Below are 23677 nucleotides of genomic sequence, written 5' to 3' on the forward strand. Positions count from 1 at the left end.
TTTGAAAAACACGGGCCGAGACCAGATCGGTGGGGAGACACAGGAAAAACAATTGGTTTATTTTTCCTGCCCTAGGGAGTGACTTGAAACGTTCCATCCAATCAGAGCACAATGGGCTGGGCACAGAGCGTGTGAAGACTTTGTATGTTTGTGTGCTGGTTGTGGCTCCTGCAAAGAGAGGGGGAGCAAGCATGCATATGTGCGTAGCAACGACAGGGGTTGCCATGGCTGGCATGAGGTAAAAAAGATTACCTACAATTCTATGAGGCTGCATGAATTTTTTTTTAAAAAAAACCAAGCAGAGGGGAGGGGTATTGTTCTAGTGTTCTAGAAAGGTTTCCTCTGCCTGTGCTAGCTCTTCCTTAAATAGAAATGATCAGATCTAGGGCCTCCTATGAGCAAGTCCTCGAGGCCCCGTCCAATTGATCTGTGGTCATATTGTGCTGAAACTCTTCAAAACATTATATACAAATCATTCTGTAATGGACTTGCAATTTCAAAAGTCAAAGAAAATGTTACTGGCCACTGTATGAGACAGGATATGAAGCTAAAAGAAATGCCAGTCAAACTTGTTCCTCTTCATGTTCCTAAATAAAGATAAAGTAGAAGGGTGATTAAAGGTTAAAAAGATTGCTAACGGATTCAGTGTGGAATGAGCCTAACTGTAATACTATTTATGGCAACTACACACACTTATCTTATTGTAAGCTAATGGAATATTTGAACTTTCAAAGGATCATCTTTGTTGCTCCAAAGGGGTGCTTTCAGTGTAATCTGTTTCAAGGGCATGAAAGCAAAATACATGATTATCTTTCTCAAACTAGCAGTCAAGTAGAGTGAAGATAATTTAAGGCTATTAGAATTAATGATGAGTGAATAAACTATTCTGGGGCAGCCCATTACTGAGGTGGGTTAGATGAACAGCATGGCACAAAGAGGTTTGCAGCACTGCGGCGAGCGAGCAAGAGAAAGAGTAAAATCATTTAGGGCAGTGAAAAACCCCTATGCACTACCCTTTTTGCTGGCATAAGGCCACACCAGCAAAAGGGGGCTTTCTCAGGCTGATTCTCGCAGTGTACCTGATGACAGATATGGCCCAGGTGTTGATGGCCTTGATGGTATTCCCGCTGTTTAATTTAGATTTCAAAATTTTTCTGACGCTCTGGGTGTATTCTCTGCTGACCACAGTCTTCACTTGCCCATCTTGATTTTATCCAGCTGCAAAATGCCCAGGTATTTATAAGCTGCCTCTTGGTTGCACTTGATGAATCGACCATCAGGCATTTCAATCCCATCTCTCTTGGTGATCTTGCCCCTCTTTATTGCCACAGTGGTGCACTTTTCCAGGCCAAACTCCATTGAAATGTCTGTTCTGAATATTCGGACTGTGTTCACTAGTGACTGGATTTCTGTGTCTGATTTCCTGTACAGCTTCAAATAATCCATATACAGCAAATGTGATTTTTTTCTGAGTCCCTGGCCATTTGTTAGCCCAACTTTGTTTTCTTTAAAATTAGTGTTAGTGGGATCGTGGTGATGATAAACAGTAAGTGGCCAAGCAGTTCAGTGAAACCATGCAAAATGGTGAAATGGCTAACAACTGGGAATGGCATGCTTGATTCAGAAAGATCCAGCCAAAGGAACAACACCTGGAAACTACAGGCCAACAACATGTTTACCCATGATGCTCATACTGCTCACTAGCATAATAGCAGTCAACATCATGGACTGCTTGGAAGCAAATAACATCCTGCCAGTGGAGCAAAAAGAGAACAAAAGAAGGAGCAGGGGTACAAAAGATCAACTCTTGATAGACAAAATGATAATGAAGAACTGCAAGAATTGAAGAATGAATTTGCATATGGTCTGGATTGATTACAAGAAGGCATTTGACTCACTGCCTCATAGTTGGATTATGAAATCTGTAGAAACCATTGGTGTCAGCAAAAATATTCGAGTATTCACTGAAAAAGCCATGAGACAGTAGAAAACTGAACTGACAGTCAGAAATGAAAACTTCAGAACATTCAATATTGAGGAACTTTCCAAGGTGAAAATGCAAAATCTATGGTTATAGGATTTATTCTCTCAGAGAATTTGGGAGACTGGAGAAGGAAGCAGCGATCATATTCTCACTCTCTTCCACCTGCTACAAGGACGTCTCACCAACTTCCTTCAAATTACTTTACATTTTAGAAATGTCAATATAGGAAGACTGTTAGATGTATTTCATTTTAAGCTTCAGCAAGTGGAGTGAAGATGATGAAGGAACTTGGCTGAAGATAGAGGAAAGTAGGTGGGATGAGGAGGGAAGAGGGCAGAGAAAAGGGGGAACAAAGAAAATACTGGAGGAAAAATAAATCAGTGTCCAGAGAAGTAGTAGCCATGAATGTGGGATGGACATAGAAAACCTATACTAGTACTACTTCCCTTCCCTGCATATATGTGAATATGTATGAATGTGACAGGGGAGTTAGAGGGGTAGACACATGCCTATGGATAGTGCATATGTGTGCAATGGTAAGAAGAGGTATATTAGCATTTAAGGGTGTGAGATGATGTGAAGATGTGTGCACAGATAAGTAAGGGGGGCTGCCTGTGTGAATATGGCATGTGTTAGTATTATATATGTAATTCACGCAAGCATGTGAGCAGAGGCGTAGTGGGGGGAAATGGCCCCCAGGGCAAAATGGCACCCCCTGTGCCTTGTGGTAGCTCTGTCCCTCGTCCCCCATTTACCTGAGCCGGTGGCGGTCCCAGACAGCCTGTTGGGCCTGGCAGGGCCAAGAGGTGTCTGGTTGCCACCTCTGCTGGGTCTGGTGGGGCGGGGCTGAGGGGTGCTTGGCTGTGGCCTCTCCCGGCCCTGGCAGGATGAGGTTGGGCCAAGGGGGGGAGGGGTGTGGGGCGATTTTCTACCCCCTACGTGACCAAACGGAGGCCCACCCGGGGCATTTGTCTTCACCCTTTCTCATGGTAGCTATGCCACTGCATGCGAGGGATTGGATTGAGTGTGCTTGCATGGCAGAATGTGTATAAATGAATGTGAAAATAGCTTGTGTGCATTTTGTGCAGAAGTGCCATGTTTGCCCATCCCCTCTATTCACTGAAACTGTTTACAGATTCCATTTGTACCATACATTTTTAATGTAAAGATCTTTAAGAATGAAACAACAAAATCAAAGGATTTTATTTGCTATCATTGTAGGAAATTGTACTCTCTGTTTACTGCAGGGACTTTGCACATATTACTGTGATCTTCTGCAGTCTCATTGCAACTCCAAAGGTCAGATGAGACTAAAATTCAGTTTTTAAATCCCTATTTCTATTCTGATGCCTGATATATTGCATGCTGTGAAATTTATAATGCAGCAGTTTAAATATTCTGAAGAATAAATTTGTCTTTGGAGTATTACTGAAAGTAATTTACTTTCAAATCACAGCCGCATCTGGCAGCACAAAGGCATCCAAATTAAAAATTGTGTTTATATTTAATAAGAATGGAAGCTTTTTTCAGAGAAAGAATTATTTGTTCCAAAACAGGAAATAAAATATGCCCATAAAAAGCTGTGTATGTTGTGAATATATGAAACTGGAAAGATTTCTTCATATATAAACAAATGCCTTGTTCCAGCTTTCATCATAGTTTTAAAAAAATAGCAGTGGGGAACCCATAGTGACTTGTGTGGGTCACTTCATTTCCCCCAGTAGCCTCGTCCCTATAGTGTTTCCTCTTCTCTTGGCACTCCCTGTATAATTTCCCTTTTTCTTCTTTCTCTCCTTCCCACTCATAGACCAGCATTTCTTTTATCTGCCTCCCTTCCTGACTTTGTTCCCCAGTGGGGACCCAAAACATCTTATATCATTCTCCTCAATTTCTTTTCATACATTAACAAGACCAATAAGCAGCGGGGAAGGGTAGGGGAGAAGAAAGGGAAGCCAGCTAAGTGCAATTTTTAAAAAGTTGCTGTCCTCAGTCATAGGTCTAGCGAAACAGCTCTTTCTTACAAACCCTGCAGAATTACACTAAATCCCATAAATCCTTGGTCTCACTAAACAGACATTCCACTGGGCCGGAGCCAGAACTGAAAAGGCACTGGCACTGATTGAGGACAGCTGGACACTTTTCAGGCCACAGATCTCCTATAGGATATTTACTAAGTGTAATGCTATTTGGGGGGCAAATGGGGAAGGCAGTCTTGCAGATGCAAAGGCCCCAGGCCATTTAGGGCTTTAAACATTAATACTAGAACCTTGAACCTGATTTGATACACCACTTGGAGCCAATGCAGTTGATAGTGCACCAACTGGATGTTGGCCCTCTATGGCATCCTAGTACAGCCACATCTCAAAAAGGCTATAGAAGAGATAGAAAGATTGTCATGTCCTTATGTAAAGCAGTGGTGCGACCATACTTGGGGTACTGTGCTCAGTTCTGGTCACCCCATCTCAAAAAGGATATTGAAGAGATAGAAAGGGTGCAGAGAAGGGCAACAAGGATGATTGAGGGATTGGAGCACCTTCCTTATGAGGAGAGGCTGCAGCGTTTGGGACTCTTTAGTTTGGAGAGGAGACATCTGAGGTGGGATATGATTGAAATCTATAAAATTATGCATGGGTAGAAAATGTTGACAGAGAGAATGTTTTCTCTCTTTCTCACAATACTAAAACCAGGGGGCATCCATTGAAAATGCTGGGGAGAAGAATCAGGACTAATAAAAGGAAGCATTTCTTCACGTAACCTGTGATTGGTGTTTGGAATATGCTGCCACAGGAGGTGGTGATGGCCTCTAATCTGGATAGCCTCCACACAGCCACACCCCTCACGCGCCACGCACCCACCAGCACGCCCAGTAAGGAACCCCGCATGCTTCTTCTCCTACACTGCTGTAAAACTCTGAGGCAGATTTCCCCCCCTCTTTGCTGCCTCCTGTTGGGGGTGGGAAGGTTGAAAAGGGGTAGGTTGTGGCAGGCTATAAGGGTGGGGCAGCTGGCTGGTTGCAGGAGAGGGAGACAAGTGGCGGAAGCCCCGCAGGTAGCTTTGCAAAGCAAATGGATCTTTGGAGTCCGGAGTGTGGCATGGAGGAGACTTGGCTGGAGGGATCGGGCCTGGATCCGCGAGCAACCCCACCACTCGGGAATCCATCCCCTCTTGCCAGTTGTGCCCTTGGGTGCAGAGCTGACTCTGGCACGTGCTCTCACCTGGCACTGGCATGCGATCCGAGAGGATCCAGTGGGCAATTCAGGCGCTCCAGCTGCCTTCCCTCCCAGATCCTGTAGCTCTCAACTTTGGGCTCGGCCAGCACATGTCTGTTTCAGCCAAGCCCAGTGCTGCCCCCCCTTTTCTATCTTCCAGGGCACCTCTGGTGCAGGTCTGTCCTCTTCCAGCCCCAGAGGCTTTCTGGGCGAGGATGCGCTAGATTAGGACTCCTCTTTCTCCCCATCCCACCCCTCACCATGGGGTGGGAGGCTGGGGAGATCGCTGCGCCTTAACTGGAAGGTGTTTCCAGCAGAGAGAGCTTCTTGCTAGAGGGCAGATAGGAAAGCAGAAGGAAAAATGCCTTCCTTCTAAAGTTGCAATAGGAACAGAGGGGCAGTAATGTGTTAATGTCTACTACTGGAAAGCAGGTCTTCAGTTACATCTGGGGGGAAGGCAGTGGAAGAGGCAAAGGACCGTGGACAAGAGTTGGACGAATGTTTTCTGAGGATTGCTGGGTAGCGCTGGAGGATCTCTCCCCTGGCCAGGAAAAGACCAGCGAGACCTTCATTTTTCTGAATCTCTGGTTCTTGGAGAAAGGAGAAGGTTGGAGGGGAGGGGAAGGGAAGGGAAGGGAAGGGTGAGGTACACAAGGTAGGGGGTGGGGGCTTGGGAGCAGGAAGTATCTAGGAAAAATCAAGCCCAGGGCAAAATCTAGGGGAAATGGAGGGGGGGAGGGGGGGTGGCAGCAGAAAAGTCAGATTTTGCCCCTGGTTCCATTTTTCCTAGATATGCCTCTCTGTGTATATAATAGCACATTCTGCTCCTCCCCTAATATTTGTGTGTTTTAGTTTGGTCCTACTGCATGGGGCTCTTGGTTTCAGGTTCAAGTTGTTGTATGTTAGCTAATGCTGATGGTTGCAAGAGATGCATTCCTTGCAAATAAAAGCTGTTCTTTCGGACCAGCTTGTCTCTGCTGAATGGACCTGAGAAAAAGTGCTTGAGTTTTCCAACCCAATCTCTTGTGTAAACAAAAAACTGCAGAAAAATCCCACTGCAAATCAAACAATGTCAAGGCAAGAAGTAAATGCAAAAAAAGCCTTTTATTAGCTCCGAAAACTGGATTTTATGCACTTTGCGAAATCTCATCGTTTTTACATGGGGGTTGGAAAGAGTGGAGAAGAGAGGTCTCTAAATTCAAAAACAACTTATATGCACATGGTATTTCCTTTTGAATTCTTATAGAAGGAGAAAAAAATGAATATTTGGAAGTATATTTACAAGAAATACTTTATTTTGCTTTTCCTGCAAATTATAGTGGTTTTTATAGATATAATTCTCTCTCAGGCACGCAGGAGCTGGCAATGGCAAACCACCCCCAAATGTCTCTTGCCTTGAAAACCCTACGGGTTTGTCATAAATTAGCTGCAACTTGGAGTTAGAGTTTGGATTCGTACTCCACCTTTCTCTCCTATAAGGAGACTCAAGGTGATTTACAAACTTCTTTCCCTTCCTCTCCTCACAGCAGATACCTTGTGAGGTTGGTGGGGCTGAGAGAGTTCTGAATGAACTGTTACTAGCCCAAGGTTGCCTAGCAGGAATGCAGGAGTGGGGAAACAAATCTGGTTTACCAGATAAGAGTCTGCTGTTCATGTGGAGGAGTGTAGGATCAAACAGTTTTCCAGATTATACTGTTCTTAACCACTATACCACACTGGGTTTTGAGGACAGGTGCATGCATGCGCACATGCACACACGCACACACATACAGAGGAATTGCGTGAAGGGCAAATTGGGAGGCTGCAACAGGAAGTCAGAATTGTTAGAAATTATGCCTTCCTTTCAATTAGTGGAAAATTTAGCCTGGAACCAATCTAACACCTGTAATAAACAGAATATTGCAGTACAAAAATCAGGAGACAATATAATAAACACAGCATTGTATATACCATGAATATTGCTTTAAATTCTATCAGCATTAATTACAACCTTAATTATCTTTACAAGAATGGCCTTTGAATTTTGCACATTCTGCAGAAAACTGTGTTCTATAAGGGATGTTTATGACATTTATGATAATAACTCAGAGGTATCTTACAATAATTCAACAGTTCTGTATAATGCCAGAATGTCACCTTACTTCCTAGCATTTTTATATTTGTTTTAATCTCCTTAATCTCTTTCAGTCCCAGCAAAAATGCATTGTGATCTTTGCCCTGGTTTGCTGCTTTGCAATTCTGGTAGCACTGATATTTTCAGCTGTGGATATTGTGGGAGAAGATGAAGATGGACTTTCAGAAAAGAGCTGTCAAAAGAACTGTTGGTAAGAGGTAACAACCAAAACTTCTCATTTGTGGTGGGCAATTATTATCATACAATAGAAAAAATTAGAACTTAACAAACTGGGATAGGAGTGTTCTCTACCTCTTTTGAGTTCTGTGCTTTAGAACTCAAAAATATTTCATGGACTTTCATGTTAAAAGCATTGGAGTATTTAGAACGTGAACCAAGATTTCTTAACTGCATACAGAGAATATATATTTAACAAAAAGCAAAAATTTTAATTAATGGCATTCTAGCAGAAGAATTACAAATTGAAAAGTGTACACGGCAAGGATGTCCTTTATCTCCATTAGTATTTATTTTGGTATATGAACTGTTGATGACAAAGGTTAGGCAAGATCAAAGAATCAGATGTCTGCAAATAAATGGAGAAGAATTTAAGCTGACAAGCTATGCTGATGATGTGGTGCTAATGATCAGTAATTCTCAACTTTTAATAAAACACCAAATCAAGTTATTTGGATGTTTTGCGGGATATAAGGTCAACAAATGGAAAACAAAAGTTATCACAAAGTTTCTAACCAAGCAAGAAGCAATAGACATTTAAAAGATTACTGGATGTGATGTCCAATCTCATAAGATATAATATTTAGGGGTAAACCTACATTGACAAAATGATACTTTGTATAAAGACAACTATGCAGTAACATGGAAGAAAACACAGGAAGATTCACAAGAATAGCCCAGATTGAGATTATCTTGGTTGCAGCCATTTCATGGTGTTGTAACAATGAGAATAAACCTTGATCCCCCCAGAAAACCCAAGAACTGCTATTTGTCACATGGGTACCTGTAACAGACATGAAACACACACAGTTAGTGACAGTAATACAAATGTTATATGAATTAAATGAGAGTAATCTGCAGCCACCATTTAATCACTTTCTAAATGCTCCATGGCTTAGTTGGGGAGCATACCTGCTGCGGGGCCTCTCACCCTGCTTGTAGTTCCCCACTGTAGTTCCCCACTCTTTCCTTCACTTGAGTCAGGGCCAGTGAGGGAAGCCCCGAATGGATCCCGACAAGCCCAGGGCTTTCCCATAAGCACAGCTTAAGCACTGCAAGCTCTTCTGTAGTCTCTTTCACGCCTTCGTTTCCTGCATTCGGATTGGCTGAATCTTGCCCCATTCCCCCCGCTCACTTTCACTGTTTTAGTTTCACATGACTCTGAACACAAAACAGGCACTGAGAATTGATCCCCCCCCCCCCCCAGGTCTAAAATCTTTTCTGCCCAAGGTTTCTTCCTCCTTTCTAAAAACCAAGGTTTCTCCACTCCGTTTTTTTCACTGCAGGGGGAGGGGGTGCTGCTTCTCAGTACCTGTCCATTGGTGGGGCAGGCCAGAGGGGCGAGGCGGGAAAACTGGCCCCGTTTCTTCTATGGAGGAGTTTTGCATGGCAGTGGAAGACTCTGGAGCAACAAAGGGGCATTTCAAAAGGACCTCAACCTTTGTGGTTCAGGAAATTCATGGAGCAAAGCTATTGCCACGGGGCAGCTCCAGGGCAGAAACATGGCAACCACGCTGCAGCACCTGGGGCTGTGCAAAACTCCCAATTGCATCAGGGCATTCCCCGTGCCAATTTTGGCATGCAAAATCAGCCATAAACCCCCAATATATATTTTTTTTAGATTTCACATTTTTCTGCAAACCAAGGACCCTTTTAAAAGTTGCAGAAAGATCTGCCTTGCATGTTCAGCTTTAGTCCCCAGATCTCAGTAGCCAAAGATTTATTTGACTTTGCTATTAGAATATGAGTTACTGGTATGTATTGGGTACATTATCTATGGAGTCTTGTTTCTCATTCATGTTTGCAGTCTCATGAGGATTCTGAATGTGAGTGCAGTATATTATAAAATGTGATCAGTGTCTGAGTGTTGTTTTTTTACACTTCTAATAAGGATTTATAAAAGATTTTCAAGGTTAAAGTAACAGAATATTTGTTTTAAATGTGCCCCACAAATCTGTTTGCCACTCCACCAGAGGAAAGTTACCCTGGATTAGGGCAGTAGCTACTATTTCCTTCTCTTATTTGAGAAGATGGCATTTTCATGGTGGGTAAACTATAGCTACTTTTGGCTATATCTTTACTCACCTTGAGTCTAAGGAGAGATTGTGAGATATAAATGCTTTAAATAAGTACATACATTTAAATATACAAACTTGGAACAGTTGAGAGTTGCTGTCAGCTACTAGAGAGAGTAAGAACTAAATGAAAAGCAGTAACTGCTCAGTTGTAGGTCTGATGAGTTTTGTAGCCAGATACTAAAAAAATCAGATCAAGGAATTCAATAGTACAGCATTTTACTACTTAATTATAAGCTTTCAAAATATTTTGCATCTCTGCAAAACTGTGCTCACCCACAGTGCTCTGATACACTTGGAGCCTTCAGGATGTGCATTAATGCAGGACTGAAAATAAAAGGCCAGTGAGCTATTGCTATTATTTCTCTCCCTTGCATTTTCTGACATTGCTTCTGTTCCTTTGCCGCTCCTCCTCCCACTATCAGCCCTGTTTCCTTTCAAAATATACTACTATAAAAATTAAATCTGTTAAATCTTTAGATAGTTTGGGACTAAAGCAGAGAAGGTATGAAAGCATCCATTATGATATAATATGTCAATATTAATGGTATATTAAATAACCCTTGAGAAATCATTGCCATGTATTTACAAATAAAAGCAAAACAAAATGCTGCTTTTAAAAAGTTTGAATTTTGAGCTTTAAGAAATACCATCAGTGTAAATTTATATTATCATAAATGTGAAAGACAAATTGCACTCAACTTAAAGAGTTATTGATGTTCCATATTCACAGATAAAGTATCTATCCAGAGTGACTGATAATTTACATTCCTACTCCAAGGGCATTAAATAAGGGCCAAATTCAATGTAATCTTTTTTATATATATACAATTTTTATTGATATTTTGGATCGTTATATTTACATACATTATGCAACTTTTTATTACATCCTCAATATCATTTTACCCCCGTTTTACCCTCCCTCAACCCCCCTTCCGTCTTCTTTTCTTCAAATGTGCAGCAGCAGGTTCATTCTTTCAACTCTTCCACTTATTTTCTGTAATTCCAACTTCAATCAACCAGTCTGTAAATTCGGTCCAAATCGTCAGCATGTTCATTTGTTTATCCTGCCATATCTGGTTTCTTGACATTATTCCAAAAATACTAGTTGTACTTGCTCCCATACATATTGCAACCATTTCTGTATAGTCCATATATTTTTATCTTTCCATCCCAATGCTATCAAACCATGGAATTTTTAGTATTACGCACATTTTCAATGCCATTATTCTCCTTGTGATAGATAGGTTCTTCTCTTGCCACTCTTTTAGTTGCTTCGCAATTTTCTTCCACATCGTTTTGTAATTATATTTAAACATCTCCTTTCTGTTTGTTAGTGTTATACCTAGATATATTATTCTCTTCTTCACTGTTTCCTTTCCTAGTATTTTCTTTTCTATGTTTATTCCCAAAATTTCCATTTTGTCCATATTTACCTGCAACCTAGAACACTTTTGAAAATCATTTAATATTATTCTCAATTCTCTTAACGTTTCCACTGGGTTGATTGTTATTAAAAATTCAATGAAATCTGATTCTTTTCATTGCAGTCATATGAGAACTACAGTTTGTAAGTTGTAAGAGAGACAAGGTTTGGGTAAACTTTGATTCTCAAAGAGTATCTACATGTCCTCTGGCATTTAGTACAGAGAAGCTGGCATAAAAAGGCCTTTGGAATCAGGTCTTGAAGCATCTCTTTTTCTAATTACCTCCTTGTCTTTTTTTTTACATTATAACACTTAGCTGAAGAAATGTTCTAGAGGACTTGTGGTCTACATTGGTCCACATTGACACCAACGACATTGGGAAATGTAGCCAGGAGGTTCTGGAGGCTAAATTTAGGCTGCAAGGTAACAGGTTGAAGTCCAGGACGCCCAAGGTGGCATGCTCAGAAATGCTACCTGTTCCATGCGCAGGGCGAGCTAGGCAAGCGGAGATACAGAGTCTAAATGCATGAATGAGAAGGTGGTGTAAGGCAGAGAGTTTCAGATTTGTTAGGAACTGGGGAACCTTTTGGGACAAGGAAGGCCTGTACAAAAGGGACGGGCTTCATCTTTACCAAAAAGGAACCAGGCTTCTGGCACTCAACATTAAAAAGGTGGCAGAACAGCTTTCAAACTGATCCCTGGGGGAAAGCCGACAGGAGCTGAGGTGACTTTGGTTCAGGATACAGTATCTAAGGGGATGCAGACAGAGAGGAAGGTTTTTCTAAATCAACCACATACAAGCGAGGAACATAGCGATGTGCATGTGATAAGTGATAGTGTCTACAAAGGGCTAGAGGGCAAAGCACATAAATCCCAGATTAGGGACAGAGACAGGGTATACAGGTGTCTCTATGCTAATATTACATGAGTACAGAGTTTTGAAGGAGGACATTGATATAGTGGGCATCATAGAGACATGGTGGAATGAGGAGAACCAGTGGGATGCTGTTATCCCAGGTTACAGGATCTACAGGAAGGATAGGGCAGGGTGTATCAGGGATGGTGTTGCCTTCTACGTCAAAGAGAGCATAGTGTCTCATAAAATAGACAATGCAAGGGGAGCTGATTCTCCTACAGAATCACTGTGGATATCAATACCAGGTGTGAAGGATAGTCTAACATTAGAAATATATTATCGTCCCCCTGACCAAAGCGCACAAGAGGATTCTGAGATGAAAAAAGAAAGAGAGGCCAATAAAAGCAAAAACTTAGTGGTAATGGGTGATTTCAACTATCCCCACATAAACTGGAAAAATGCATGTTCAGGTCATAGTAAGGAGAGACCATTCCTAGATATGCTAAATGACAGTAGCTTACAGCTGATGGTTGTGGAATCAACCAGGGGAGAGGTGATCCTAGATCTAATTTTATGTGGGACCCCGGATCTGGTACTGGAAGTCAGTGTTGTTGAGCCTGTATGGAACAGCGACTATAATGCCGTCAGATTCAGTATCTCTTCATGCAAACAAGTGACAACTACTAATGTAGTTACATTCACCTTCAGAAGGGGAAATTTCTCAAAGATGAGGGGGATTGTGTACAGGAAGCTGAAAGGCAAAATCAAGAGAGTCAAAACTGTCCAAGATGCTTAGAGTTTATTTAAAAACACAGAATTAAAGGCTCAGCTGGAATGTGTTCCGCAAGTTAGGAAATGCAGCGCCCAGTCCAAAAGAAAGCCACCATGGTTAACAAGGGAGGTTGAGGAAATTATCAGAAAATGGAAGTCCAGCTCGTCTGATGAAGAATACAAGAAGGAACACAAATGGTGGTAAAAGAGAAGCAAGTTAGCTGTAAGGGAGGCAAAAAAGGATTATGAGGAATGCATGGCTGCGAACATCAAGACCAGCAACAAACAGTTCTTCAAGTATATCAAAAGTAGGAAGCCAGCTAGGGAAGTGGTAGGCCAGTTAGATGACGAAGGAACAAAAGGTGTGCTAAAAGGTGACAGGGAGATTGCAGAGAAGCTGAATGAATTCTTTGCATCTGTCTTCACCCAAGAGGGGGTGAGGAAAATTCCTGCACCTGAACCAAGCTTCTTAGGAGGTGAATCTGAGGAACTGGCGAAGATAGTGGTAGACAAGGAAGAAGTTCTGGCAGCCATTGATAAACTAAATGCTACCAAATTCACTGGACCAAATTGCATTCACCAAAGAGCTCAAGCATGAAATTGCTGATCTTCTCACTTTAATATGCCACTTATCCCTGAAATCAGCCTCCATCCCTGAAGACTGGAAGATGGCTAATGTCACACCAATCTTTAAGAAAAGATCTAGGGAGCAGCCAGGAAATTACAGGCCAGTCAGTTTGACATCTGTTCCTGGTAAATTAGTAGAATCTATCATAAAAGATAAAATTATAAAACATGTAGAAAAGCAAGACCTGCTGAAAAGTCAGCATGGCTTTTGCAGAGGCAAGTCCTGCCTTTCAAATATACTAGAGTTCTTTGAGGGTGTAAACAGGCATATGGATAAGGGAGAACCAGTGGACATTGTCTACTTGGATTTCCAAAAGGCTTTTGACAAAGTTCCTCACCAGAGACTATTGAGAAAACTCAGCAATCAAGGAATAAGAGGGGAAATCCTCCTGTGGATTCAAAACTGGTTGAGAAACAGGACGCAAAGGGTGGGTGTAAATGGGAAGTTCTCACAATGGAGAGATGTAGGGAGTGGTGTCCCCCAAGGATCCATTTTGGGACCAGTGCTCTTTAACCTATTCATACATGACCTGGAAGTAGGGTGGGTAGTGTGGTGGCCAAGTTTGCAGATGATACCAAATTATGTAGGGTGGTGAGAACTACAAAGGATTGCGAAGAGCTCCAAGCGGACCTTCATAAGTTAGGTGAGTGGGCTAAGAAATGGCAAATGCAGTTCAATGTAGCAAAATGTAAAGTGATGCACATAGGGGCAAAAAATCCAAACTTCACATACAAGCTACAGGGGTCAGTGCTATCAGTCACAGACCAGGAAAGGGATTTGGGCGTCTTAGTTGATAGTTCCATGGGAATGTCAACTCAATGCATGGCAGCTGTGAAAAAGGCAAACTCTATGCTGGGGATAATTAGGAAAGGAGTTGATATAAAACTGCAAGGATTGTCATGCCCTTATATAAAGCAGACCATACTTGGAGTACTGTGCTCAGTTCTGGTCACCCCATCTCAAAAAGGATATTGAAGAGATAGAAAGGGTGCAGAGAAGGGCAACGAGGTTGATTAAGGGATTGGAGCACCTTCCTTATGAGGAGAGGCTGCAGCGTTTGGGACTCTTTGGAGAGGAGACGTCTGAGGGGGGTATGATTGAAGTCTATAAAATTATGCACAAGGTAGAAAATGTTGACAGAGAGGCATTTTTCTCTCTTTCTCACAATACTAAAACCAGGAGGTATACATTGAAAATGCTGGGGGGAAGAATTAGGTCTAGTAAAAGGAAACATTTCTTCACGCAACGCCTAGTTGGTGTTTGGAATATGCTTCCACAGGAGGTAGTGATGGCCACTAACCTGGATAGCTTTAAAAGGGGCTTGGACAGATCGATGGAGGAGAAGTTGAACTATGGCTACCAATCTTGATCCTCCTTGATCTGAGATTGCAAATGCCTTAGCAGACCAGGTGCTTGGGAGCAGCAGCAGCAGAAGGCCATTGCTTTCACATCCTGCAGGTGAGCTCCCAAAGGTATCTGGTGGGCCACTGCGAGTAGCAGAGTGCTGGACTAGATGGACTCTGGTCTGATCCAGCAGGCTCTTTTTTATGTTCTTACTTAAAAGGTTGCATACTACATTGTGTCATTACAGCTGCTCTTTAAAAAAAATCATGTAGTTTGTTGTTTGTCTTTGCATTTTGATTTTGGATCACTACAGCTATAAACAACTTTCATAATCCTTGTGAGCTAGTGGTTAGAGTGTTGGACTAGGTAGGATCTGGGAAATCCTGGTTTGACTCCTGACTTTGCCATAGAAGCTTACTAGGTGACCTTGAGCCAATCACACCCTCTCCACCTAACTTATCTCATTGGATTGTTGTGAGGATAAAATGGAGGAGAAGAGAACAATGTAATCTGCTTTGGGCCTCCACTGGGAAGAAAAATGGGGTATTAATGAAGTAAATGCATAAAATTTCTCCTGTGTGATTTCTTGACATTTATACATGTGTGGTCTCCTTCTCATTGAGTGTACATTCCCTTTAGGTTTGATTCTTGGTTATGAAAAATTTTTCCCCTTTTCGGTAGTCACTCTGCCTTGAGATCTAAAAATCTCCACAATTTCTGAAAGCTCTGAAAGTGTGACTTTTCCTCTCCCTTCACAGGGAAAGTAAAAGAGATCATCATACATTTAATTTTCTTTGGGTTTTCTTGCTCCTCCCTGCTTCCTCTGCCTACACTGCAGCAGTTCTTCCCACTTTTTGGGCCCCCATTTCAGAAGGATCTGAAGGGCTTTATGTGCTTTTCATTTGCATGCTGAAGGTCTACTACTCGAGTGATAGACCCAGTGAAATTTACAAAAACATTCATGGTCTAGAAAACTAATACTAGACCAGGGGTAGGGAACCTTTAACACTCAAAGAGCCATTTGGACCCGTTTTTCACGGGAAAAGAAAACACTTGGAGCCGCAAATAATTTTTGACATTTAAAATAAAGATAACACTGTATAGGGTTTTTTTACCTTTTACTCCACTCATTCTGAGAAGCGCATGGATACACCCACCCTGCTGCCTACACGGCGGGCAAGGATGGGGCCAGCGGCTCGGCCTTGCCGGCCACCGGGAAAGCACCCGCCCAGCTCCAATGGGGCAGAGGTGAAGGGGAGGCCCGCGAGCACAGCCCAGGCCCGACTTTCATCACCCGGGCGAATTGAGGTGCGTCCGCCCTGCTGCCTACAGGGCAGGCAAGGATGAAGCTGGCAGCTTGGCTCGTGGAGCCGCAGTGCAAGGGCAGAAGAGCCGCAGGTTCCCTACCCCTGTACTAGACCAAAGGAAGCGGGGGGGGGAGGTGGCATGGAAACCAAAAGGAAGCATGGGTGGACAAAATGGCAGGTTGGATTGGCTTGGGACAATTCACGGAGGAGAATCCCTATGCAAGCAAAAAACCCATGTGAAAACTCCACAAGCAAACCGCCATAGGGTGAGCAGTGCGTACATAAATGGCCTATGTTATTTGCTGTTTGCTTTGCAGGAGGAAAAAAACTCCTATAAATTGTATTCAGGAGGGAATATACATTATAAAAAAAAATCATAGGCAAGCTACTTCCCCCCATGTATGTCTGCTGAAACTCTGATCTGAATTGGAGCACTGCAGAGTTGCTATTTTAAAAAAGAACTTGTTATACATCCAATTTTGCCCTCAGCATGACATATAAATTAATGTCTGAAGCTGTTTGTGCCAACATAATGTAATTTTATTAAGGCCATGTACAGCGATTAAGGGAGAGGCCATAGCTCAATGGTAGAGTATTTCCCTTGAATGAATGATCTCCCATGATTATTTGTTGAACACTCCAATGAAAAGAATTTTATTGGTGGGGGAGTGGGGCTGAGAAAGATCTTTGCCTGAGGCTACAGACAGCCATTGCCAGTTAAACTGAACAACACTGGACTAGATGAGTTGTAATACTGACTCAGGCCACTCCTGACAAACCTTAATTGGTTTGATTGTTTGATTTAGGTTAGGATGAGGCAAAATTTATTTTAAGAAAATGCAAGTGCTCGGATGAGCCAAAGATATAATGAAAAATTAAAAGTATTAAAATTTTGTTTTAAAAAATTGGTTTAAATAAAGGGTTGGATTTCTCATCAACAGGCCCAGTTCCTTTCTCCAGAACTTAAAAATGACCCTGCTTCCTCCTCTTTCTGGAGTATTGAGTCTGAACACAAGGACAATAAGTTTACATGAAGCAAAAGTAACAATAAGTTAGTGACAAGATGATATTACTTAATACAACAAAAATATCACAAGATGTCAAGCTACCAACCACTAGTACATACTAGTGCAGGTTTTTGAATAAAGCGCTTCTAGACTACCATAAACACAGAGATGCTTTAAGAACAATATTAATTATTTGGAGCATGTGCAATTTTTAAGACCCCCAAGTAGCTCACATGTTTCTGGCTTTTCCAAGCTGTCCTCAGGATGAATGAACCTCTGTTCTCTACAAGGTGTTGTTTCAATCACTGGGGATCTCACATAAAGCCAGACTTGAGCTTTTCCCGTGCATACAGTGGTAACATCTTCCAGGGTCCTCCCCCCCCCTCCATTGTGAACAGTGTGACAAAATATGTAGACAGTTTAGATAAGAGCAAGAGTCTGTTGTAGCTGGCCTTGATCAGCATCTGTTGGTGGAAAAAGAGGCACACAATATGAGAGGAATACAATATAATTCCCATCCCCCCAAAGCCCAGAAAAACAAGCAGCTCCCAGCACCCATTAGGCATCCTGACAAATGCCCAGATTTCTGTTCTTTCACAAACTGCAAAACATAAAACGGAGCATTTTTTGTAAAGAACAAAGGGATGTAGTATAATGTAATGGTTCAGAGGCCTGCTGTAATAGAGGTAGCAGGATTGTAGTCCATTCTACTTTGTACTGTATACATTAACTTGTTTGTGCTGTATTGTTTTCTAATTCCAATATTTTTGCATAAGTTATGGCATACACTGTCTGATACTTCTTTGCATTGTTTAATTTTTGAAATTAGTCCTATGACATTCTGCTGCTATTTTCTGCAGAGAACAGGAATAAAGTATAGGAAAAAATGACTTGCAATTCTAAAGGTAATAGTGTTCTATGAAAAGCAACTGGAAGGGGTGATGTCATGGAATCCTAAAACTTTCCCAGTGAACAAGGGCAGTATTCATTTGTCATAATGTGTGAAGAATACAGATTGGGACCTAATAAGAAATACAGAAGCTGGATGAAAATTCTTTCAATTTCCATGCTTATATTTCAAGATTTATTTTTCTGGGCTAATATTTGCAGTTCTTTGATCTTAAGAATGGATGAAAAGTTTGCAGGAATTTCAGATGCTATTACCTCAAATACATCTTAATCCTGAATTGTTAGTTCATCAAGAAAAAATGGCAGGAAATATTTGAACATTTCCTTCCTCTTGCATTTAACAGGGAAAATTGTGCTGAATACCTCCACTTCAAGAGATACTTTAATAAACAAAAGTTAATGATGTATTCTGAAATACACACAAAAAATTAACTTAAGCAAATAGTTTTGTAAACTGTCTTGTCTTCTTTGTGTCTTCTCAGGGTTGCTCTTGTGGAAAATATTCCCGAAGGCATAAACTATTCAGACAGTGCACCATCTCATTTGTCTCTTTTCCAAGGCTGGATGAATTTACTTAATATGGCTAAAAAGTCTGTTGACATAGTTTCCTCCCAATGGGATCTCAGTCCCAGTCATCCATCTGCATGTCAGGTATGCTTATTTTAAACTTTCATGTCTTTCTTCATCAGTTTTGCATTTTTCAGCTCATTCGCTTCTGTTCCTGAAATCTTGAGATATAGTTTAGAACATCTGTTTTGCTAGTGGTATTAGACTTTCTTATTGTAAAAGTTGTTCAGCTGTAGAATGATTCTGAAGGTGAGTCATAGGAATCAGTGACATGAAAAGTTTACTCCAAAGTTGATGGATAATGGAAAAGCTTCTCCCATTTATTCAAGATCCAGCTAGGCAACAGAAGCATTCCTCTAAGTTAGTATGTCTCTTCACTCTGTATCCAACACTATTTCCAAAGAAAACATTTTCTCCCCAGAAAAGGTGCATTAAATTCCGCAACTTTATTGAAAAATGTACATCATTAAAAAACTAAAGCAACTTTTTGAACACACAAGAAACCACCTTATACTGAACCAGACCGTTGGTTCATCAAGGTCAGTATTGTCTACTGAGAGTATGTCCAGAGTCTGAGGCAGAGGTATTTAACGTTACCTAGTTCCTGGTACTTTTAACAGGAGATGTCAGGGATTGAAACTGGAATTTTTAAAATGCAAAACAGAAGTTTTCCACTACTATTAATTTTTGTTTGGCAGCACTACCATCTTGTTGAGATTAAGCTTCAGTTTATTAGCCCACATCTCCTCCAAAACTGAAGGATAAATCTGGAATGGTAAGTCCTGTGGTCCAACATGGGTGAGTGCAAACCTCCTCAGGTCATGCCCCTCCAGGCCAACACAGTTGGCCAGCAACTGGTTGGCTGGCTAGGCTACTGCCAAACCCACCCAAGAGGTATTTCATTGCCTCTATGAGACTTCCAGTGATTGGTGTGGCAGGTGGGAGGAACCTCCTTTTCCCAGCACCAATCCTTACACTACAGCCACAAAACAGCTCTGCTTATGTCCAGGGCTGCTATTTGTGGAATAGTTTAAAAAAAGAGTAGAACTGGAAAATTTGCAGAAGGAAGAGGTTGGGCACTTTTATTATGAAGGAAAGCTAAAGCATTTGGATAATTTTGAAAAAAAGACAACAGAGGTCTGATACCAGTTTAAAAATTACCCATGGACAGAGAGGCTGGCTGTCATTGCTCACCTATCATATTGGAGTTAGGTAAGCCATCCTCTCTGCATCTACTTCCTCCCTCGCCTTTCAACAGATACAAACAAATCCCTTCCCTAGCCTGCTTAGCAAATGCGCAGGTAAGGATAGCAGAATAACATAGGAAACCAGCATCTGTCTTTATACAAAATCAGAAATCCCTCACAAAGCCAATAAAAGATGTGATGATTGGCAGAAAGTAAAATACTATGCCATGAAATGCTTATTTGGCAGGAATATGGACTAACTGTTCTAGTTGAATGACACACTCATTATGTATATACTAGCGGGGCCCGGCCATGCGTTGCTGTGGCTTACAAGGGGGGGGGGGTTAGGAACAGAAGGGAGGAGGAAAGGGAGAGGCGAAGCGGCTGTCCCCTATGGATTGGCATGGGACAATCCATCTTCCTCTCCCTGTGTTTGAGAGCCAGGAAGAGGACTATGTACATGGGAGGTAGACGCAGTGGGAGAGAGCAGGTGGTGGAGTTGGTGCAGAGTTAGTTCTTTGCAGTGGGAGAGAAGAGATGGTTGAGTTGGTGGAGAGTTGTGTGTGTGTGAGGGACAGATCGTTTGTTGTTGGTAGTTAAAAATGAGTAAGTAAAGGCAGACAGCTGTGGAGAATATGGGTGAGGAATTGTGTATGTGATGGTTGCCTGTGAGAGGGGGCAGACTGAAGTGCGTGAGGAGGAGGGAGAAGTGTGTGACTGGTGGAATGTGATGGAGGGCAGAATGAAGTGTGTGAGGAGATGGATGTGTGTATGCGTATTTGTTTTGTGTGGTAGTAATGGGTGAGACAGCGATTGAAGGTTACGTACAGGAAATGATTTAGTGAAGGCAGAGAGATATGGAGAATATGTGTGAGGAAGTGATGGTTGAATGTGAGGGAGGGCAGATTGAAGTGTGAGAGGAAGAGGTAGATGTGTGTGGGTGGTGCAATGTGAGGCAGGGCAGAATGAAATGTGTGAGGATGAGAGGGGAATGTGTGTGAGAGTATTTGTTGTGTGTTGTAGTAATGGATGAGATTGAGAATGAAGGAGTAGCTTGATGCAAGAAAGGAGTAAGTGAAGGCAGACAGATGTGGAGAGTTGTGTATGTGATGTTTGAATGTATGGGAGGGCAGAGTGAAGTGTGTATGGAGGAGGTGGACGTGTGGGAATGGTGGAATGTGAGAGGGGGCAGGGTGTAGTGTGTATGGAGGAGGTGGACGTTTGTGAGAGTAGTGGCTTTGTGTGTTAGGGTGAGACACAGAGAGTGAAGATTACCTGCGTGAGAAGGTGTTTGTATGAAAGTGTGGGGGTGGTGGATGGGCAGTATGGGTTGCTTTGGCGACATGAGGGAACCGTGGAGTTGCCTCGTGGAGGCGAATGGCGAGCCGCAGCGCAGAGGCACTCTGCTGTGGGAGCTGAAGGCGCGCAAATGAGGCAGCAAGGTGGCTGAGGGAGCAAAAGTTGGTCACAGGGGGCGGAGGCAGAGTCCTTGTGAGAGTGTGAGTCTGTGCGGGTTTGGAGGACGGGGGAAAATTAGTGTGGAGCATGGGGGGATTGCCTGAGTTCAGGAGGAGCGGCTGCATTACATAGGGCTTGAGTGGCCGTTTGCACTGGGGGGGCATGTGCAGCTGGAGGAGGGGTGTGGACGGCCTGGCTGGTAGTGGAGACTGGCGATTTTGCGGCAGCGAGGGTGTTGTTGGCGCGTTTGGCCCTTGTGCGCAGCAAGACATGCGCAGATGGAGGGGGTTGTAAGGGCTGGCTGATTTCAGCAACGGGTGAGTTTGCGGCAGCCGAGGGTGTTTTGTAGTGGTTGGGACATGCGCAGTTGGTGGGGATGGGAGGAGGAGGGAGCGTTGGGTGGGAACAGGTGAGTGTGAGGTGACGTAGCAGCCGGTAGAACGCGGCAGCGGCAGCTGGATTGAGCGTTTGGAGAGGCTGCAGAAGTGTTGTTGGGACTGTAGAAGAGGATTCCCTGGCACAGGAGGAGTGCCTGAGTCTCCGTTTGCACTGGGGGGGGGGGCATGTGCAGCTGTAGGGGAGTGTGGACGGCCTGGCTGGTAGTGGAGACTGGCGATTTTGCGGCAGCGAGGGTGTTGTTGGCGCGTTTGGCCCTTGTGCGCAGCAAGACATGCGCAGATGGAGGGGGTTGTAAGGGCTGGCTGATTTCAACCTTGGTGAGGTTTAAGCAGCCGAGTGCTGTAGTGGATTTGGGACATGCGCCCAGTTGGTAGGGGATGGGAGGAGGAGGCGTTGGGTAGGAACAGGTGAGTGTGAGTGGCGTAGCAGCGATGAAACTGGCGGCAGCTAGTTGAGCCACGTTTTAGAGAGGCTGCAGAAGTGTTGTTGGGACTGTAGAAGAGGATTCCCTGGCACAGGAGGAGTGCCTGAGTCTCCGAAGATGCTTTGAACACGCTCGCTTGGCTGAGCAGTGTGTAGGGGAAGTTTAAGAGGAGTACGCCCAGCACTTACTGAGTTACACCATCAGTAACAATTACATGGTTAGCTTTTTATATAGATAGATTTGGTGAGTCACTTTCCACATCAAGGTCCTCTCCAGTCTCCTGTTGCCTGGCAAAACAAAATCCCTCATGAAGGTGCAATGGTGGTTTTAAAACTGACATTCCAGAGCTACCTTCCAGCCACAGATGTAGCTGAACGATTCCCAGCATTATCACTGTGCAGTGGCAAATATATAGAAGAATTTATTTAAACTTCACCATCACCCTTCTCAAGGGCTCATAGAGAGCTACAGAGTCCCCTTATCCTATTTGCTCTCACAATAGCTATGTGAAATAGACTAGCTTGAGCCTAGTAATTTGCTCAAGACTTTAAAGTTTTCCTGGGAGTAAATCACTTTGAAAGAAATAAAAGTCATTTCTGAGTAGACCTTTTGAAAGCTTTTTCTCTATGTATGCACAGCTTAGTTGGAAGCTGAAATTATTTTAACTTGGCATTAAAATGTTACATATCTTGCAAGGTGCTATTATTATCACATGATATCATGCCTGTTTCATGATTTTGGCAATTTCAAATGTTTCTTTTATTTGAATTATAAAGAGTTTATCAGAGATTCTGTCTCATTTCCCTAGATATTAACGAATGAATATCCATTTCATTAGGATAGAATGATTAAACAGTGACAGAGAAAGCATATGGATTTGAATAAACAGCTCCTCTCAAACTGCTACTATCAGAGATCACCTATAAAAACTAGGGATGCTTAAACACCTGTCAGTTTAGCTGACATCCTATTCACCAGTTGTGAACATAAACCATATTTAATAATAGTTTGACAATCTGTATTTGACTGTATTGTTTACTAACCCATGCAGTACAACACAATTGTCTTTTCACATACATGTGTTCTCATACATGTGTTCTGATATCCCCCATGCTTGCTGTATAGCTGCTTCACTATGCATAACATCTGTATTAGAATGGAAAGACATTATAAAAATACTTACTAAGTCAACACCCATTCATTAACCAGATATAGTCCTGTCTTTAAACACAGTTGTTTTGTTCATTTTGAAGAGCTGTAAAACACTCAGCCTCCATAGATAGTGTCTGTTTTTTCCAACACTATTTTCAAAGAATTGAAAGTTTTCTTTTATTGGATTCTTTGCCTTGTGTTACACTGATACAGTAAAAGTTATTTTTAAAGCAAGTTCAAGAAAATATATATATATATATATATATATATATATATTCATTTAATACATTATTCGCTACTACTTTCTGTTTGCATTGGCAATGCTCATTCATAAGTTCCATGCCTTTGTGCAACCTCAGAGCCTTATCTGATCTTTTACCCTTATTACCTCATTATGCCTACTAAATCAATATTAAATGCAGAACAGTAATAATGTTACCAGAAAGGGGTACCTATTTGATGTAGAAAATGTTGTATTCTACCAAAGGATGAAGAAATTAGACTTCAGTCCTTCCTCAGCACTGGCCTCTATTTCCCCCAGCCAAAGCAGGAGGCGGTGGTAGCTACAAAGCTCTGACCACAGCCAAAACAAAGTGATTTAGGTGTGCTGCAGGGAGCCTTCA

General features: G+C 42.4%; 1 protein-coding gene across 3 annotated transcripts in view; it reads left to right on the forward strand.

Moving 5' to 3' along the window:
• Positions 1 to 23677, forward strand: part of PLD5 (phospholipase D family member 5) — a 133246-nt gene that overhangs the window by 67632 nt on the left and 41937 nt on the right. For 2 of the 3 annotated variants that reach the window (XM_048485287.1, XM_048485296.1), the window contains exons 2-3: positions 7381 to 7517; positions 18350 to 18518. In XM_048485287.1, coding sequence (XP_048341244.1) covers positions 7381 to 7517; positions 18350 to 18518 — 306 coding nt within the window. Of the gene's footprint in view, positions 1 to 7380; positions 7525 to 18349; positions 18519 to 23677 lie in introns of those variants that run through there. The other variant, XM_048485305.1, reaches the window with a different exon arrangement.

This window comes from Sphaerodactylus townsendi, linkage group LG01, assembly GCF_021028975.2.
Source record: "Sphaerodactylus townsendi isolate TG3544 linkage group LG01, MPM_Stown_v2.3, whole genome shotgun sequence".
NCBI classification, from domain to species: domain Eukaryota; kingdom Metazoa; phylum Chordata; class Lepidosauria; order Squamata; family Sphaerodactylidae; genus Sphaerodactylus; species Sphaerodactylus townsendi.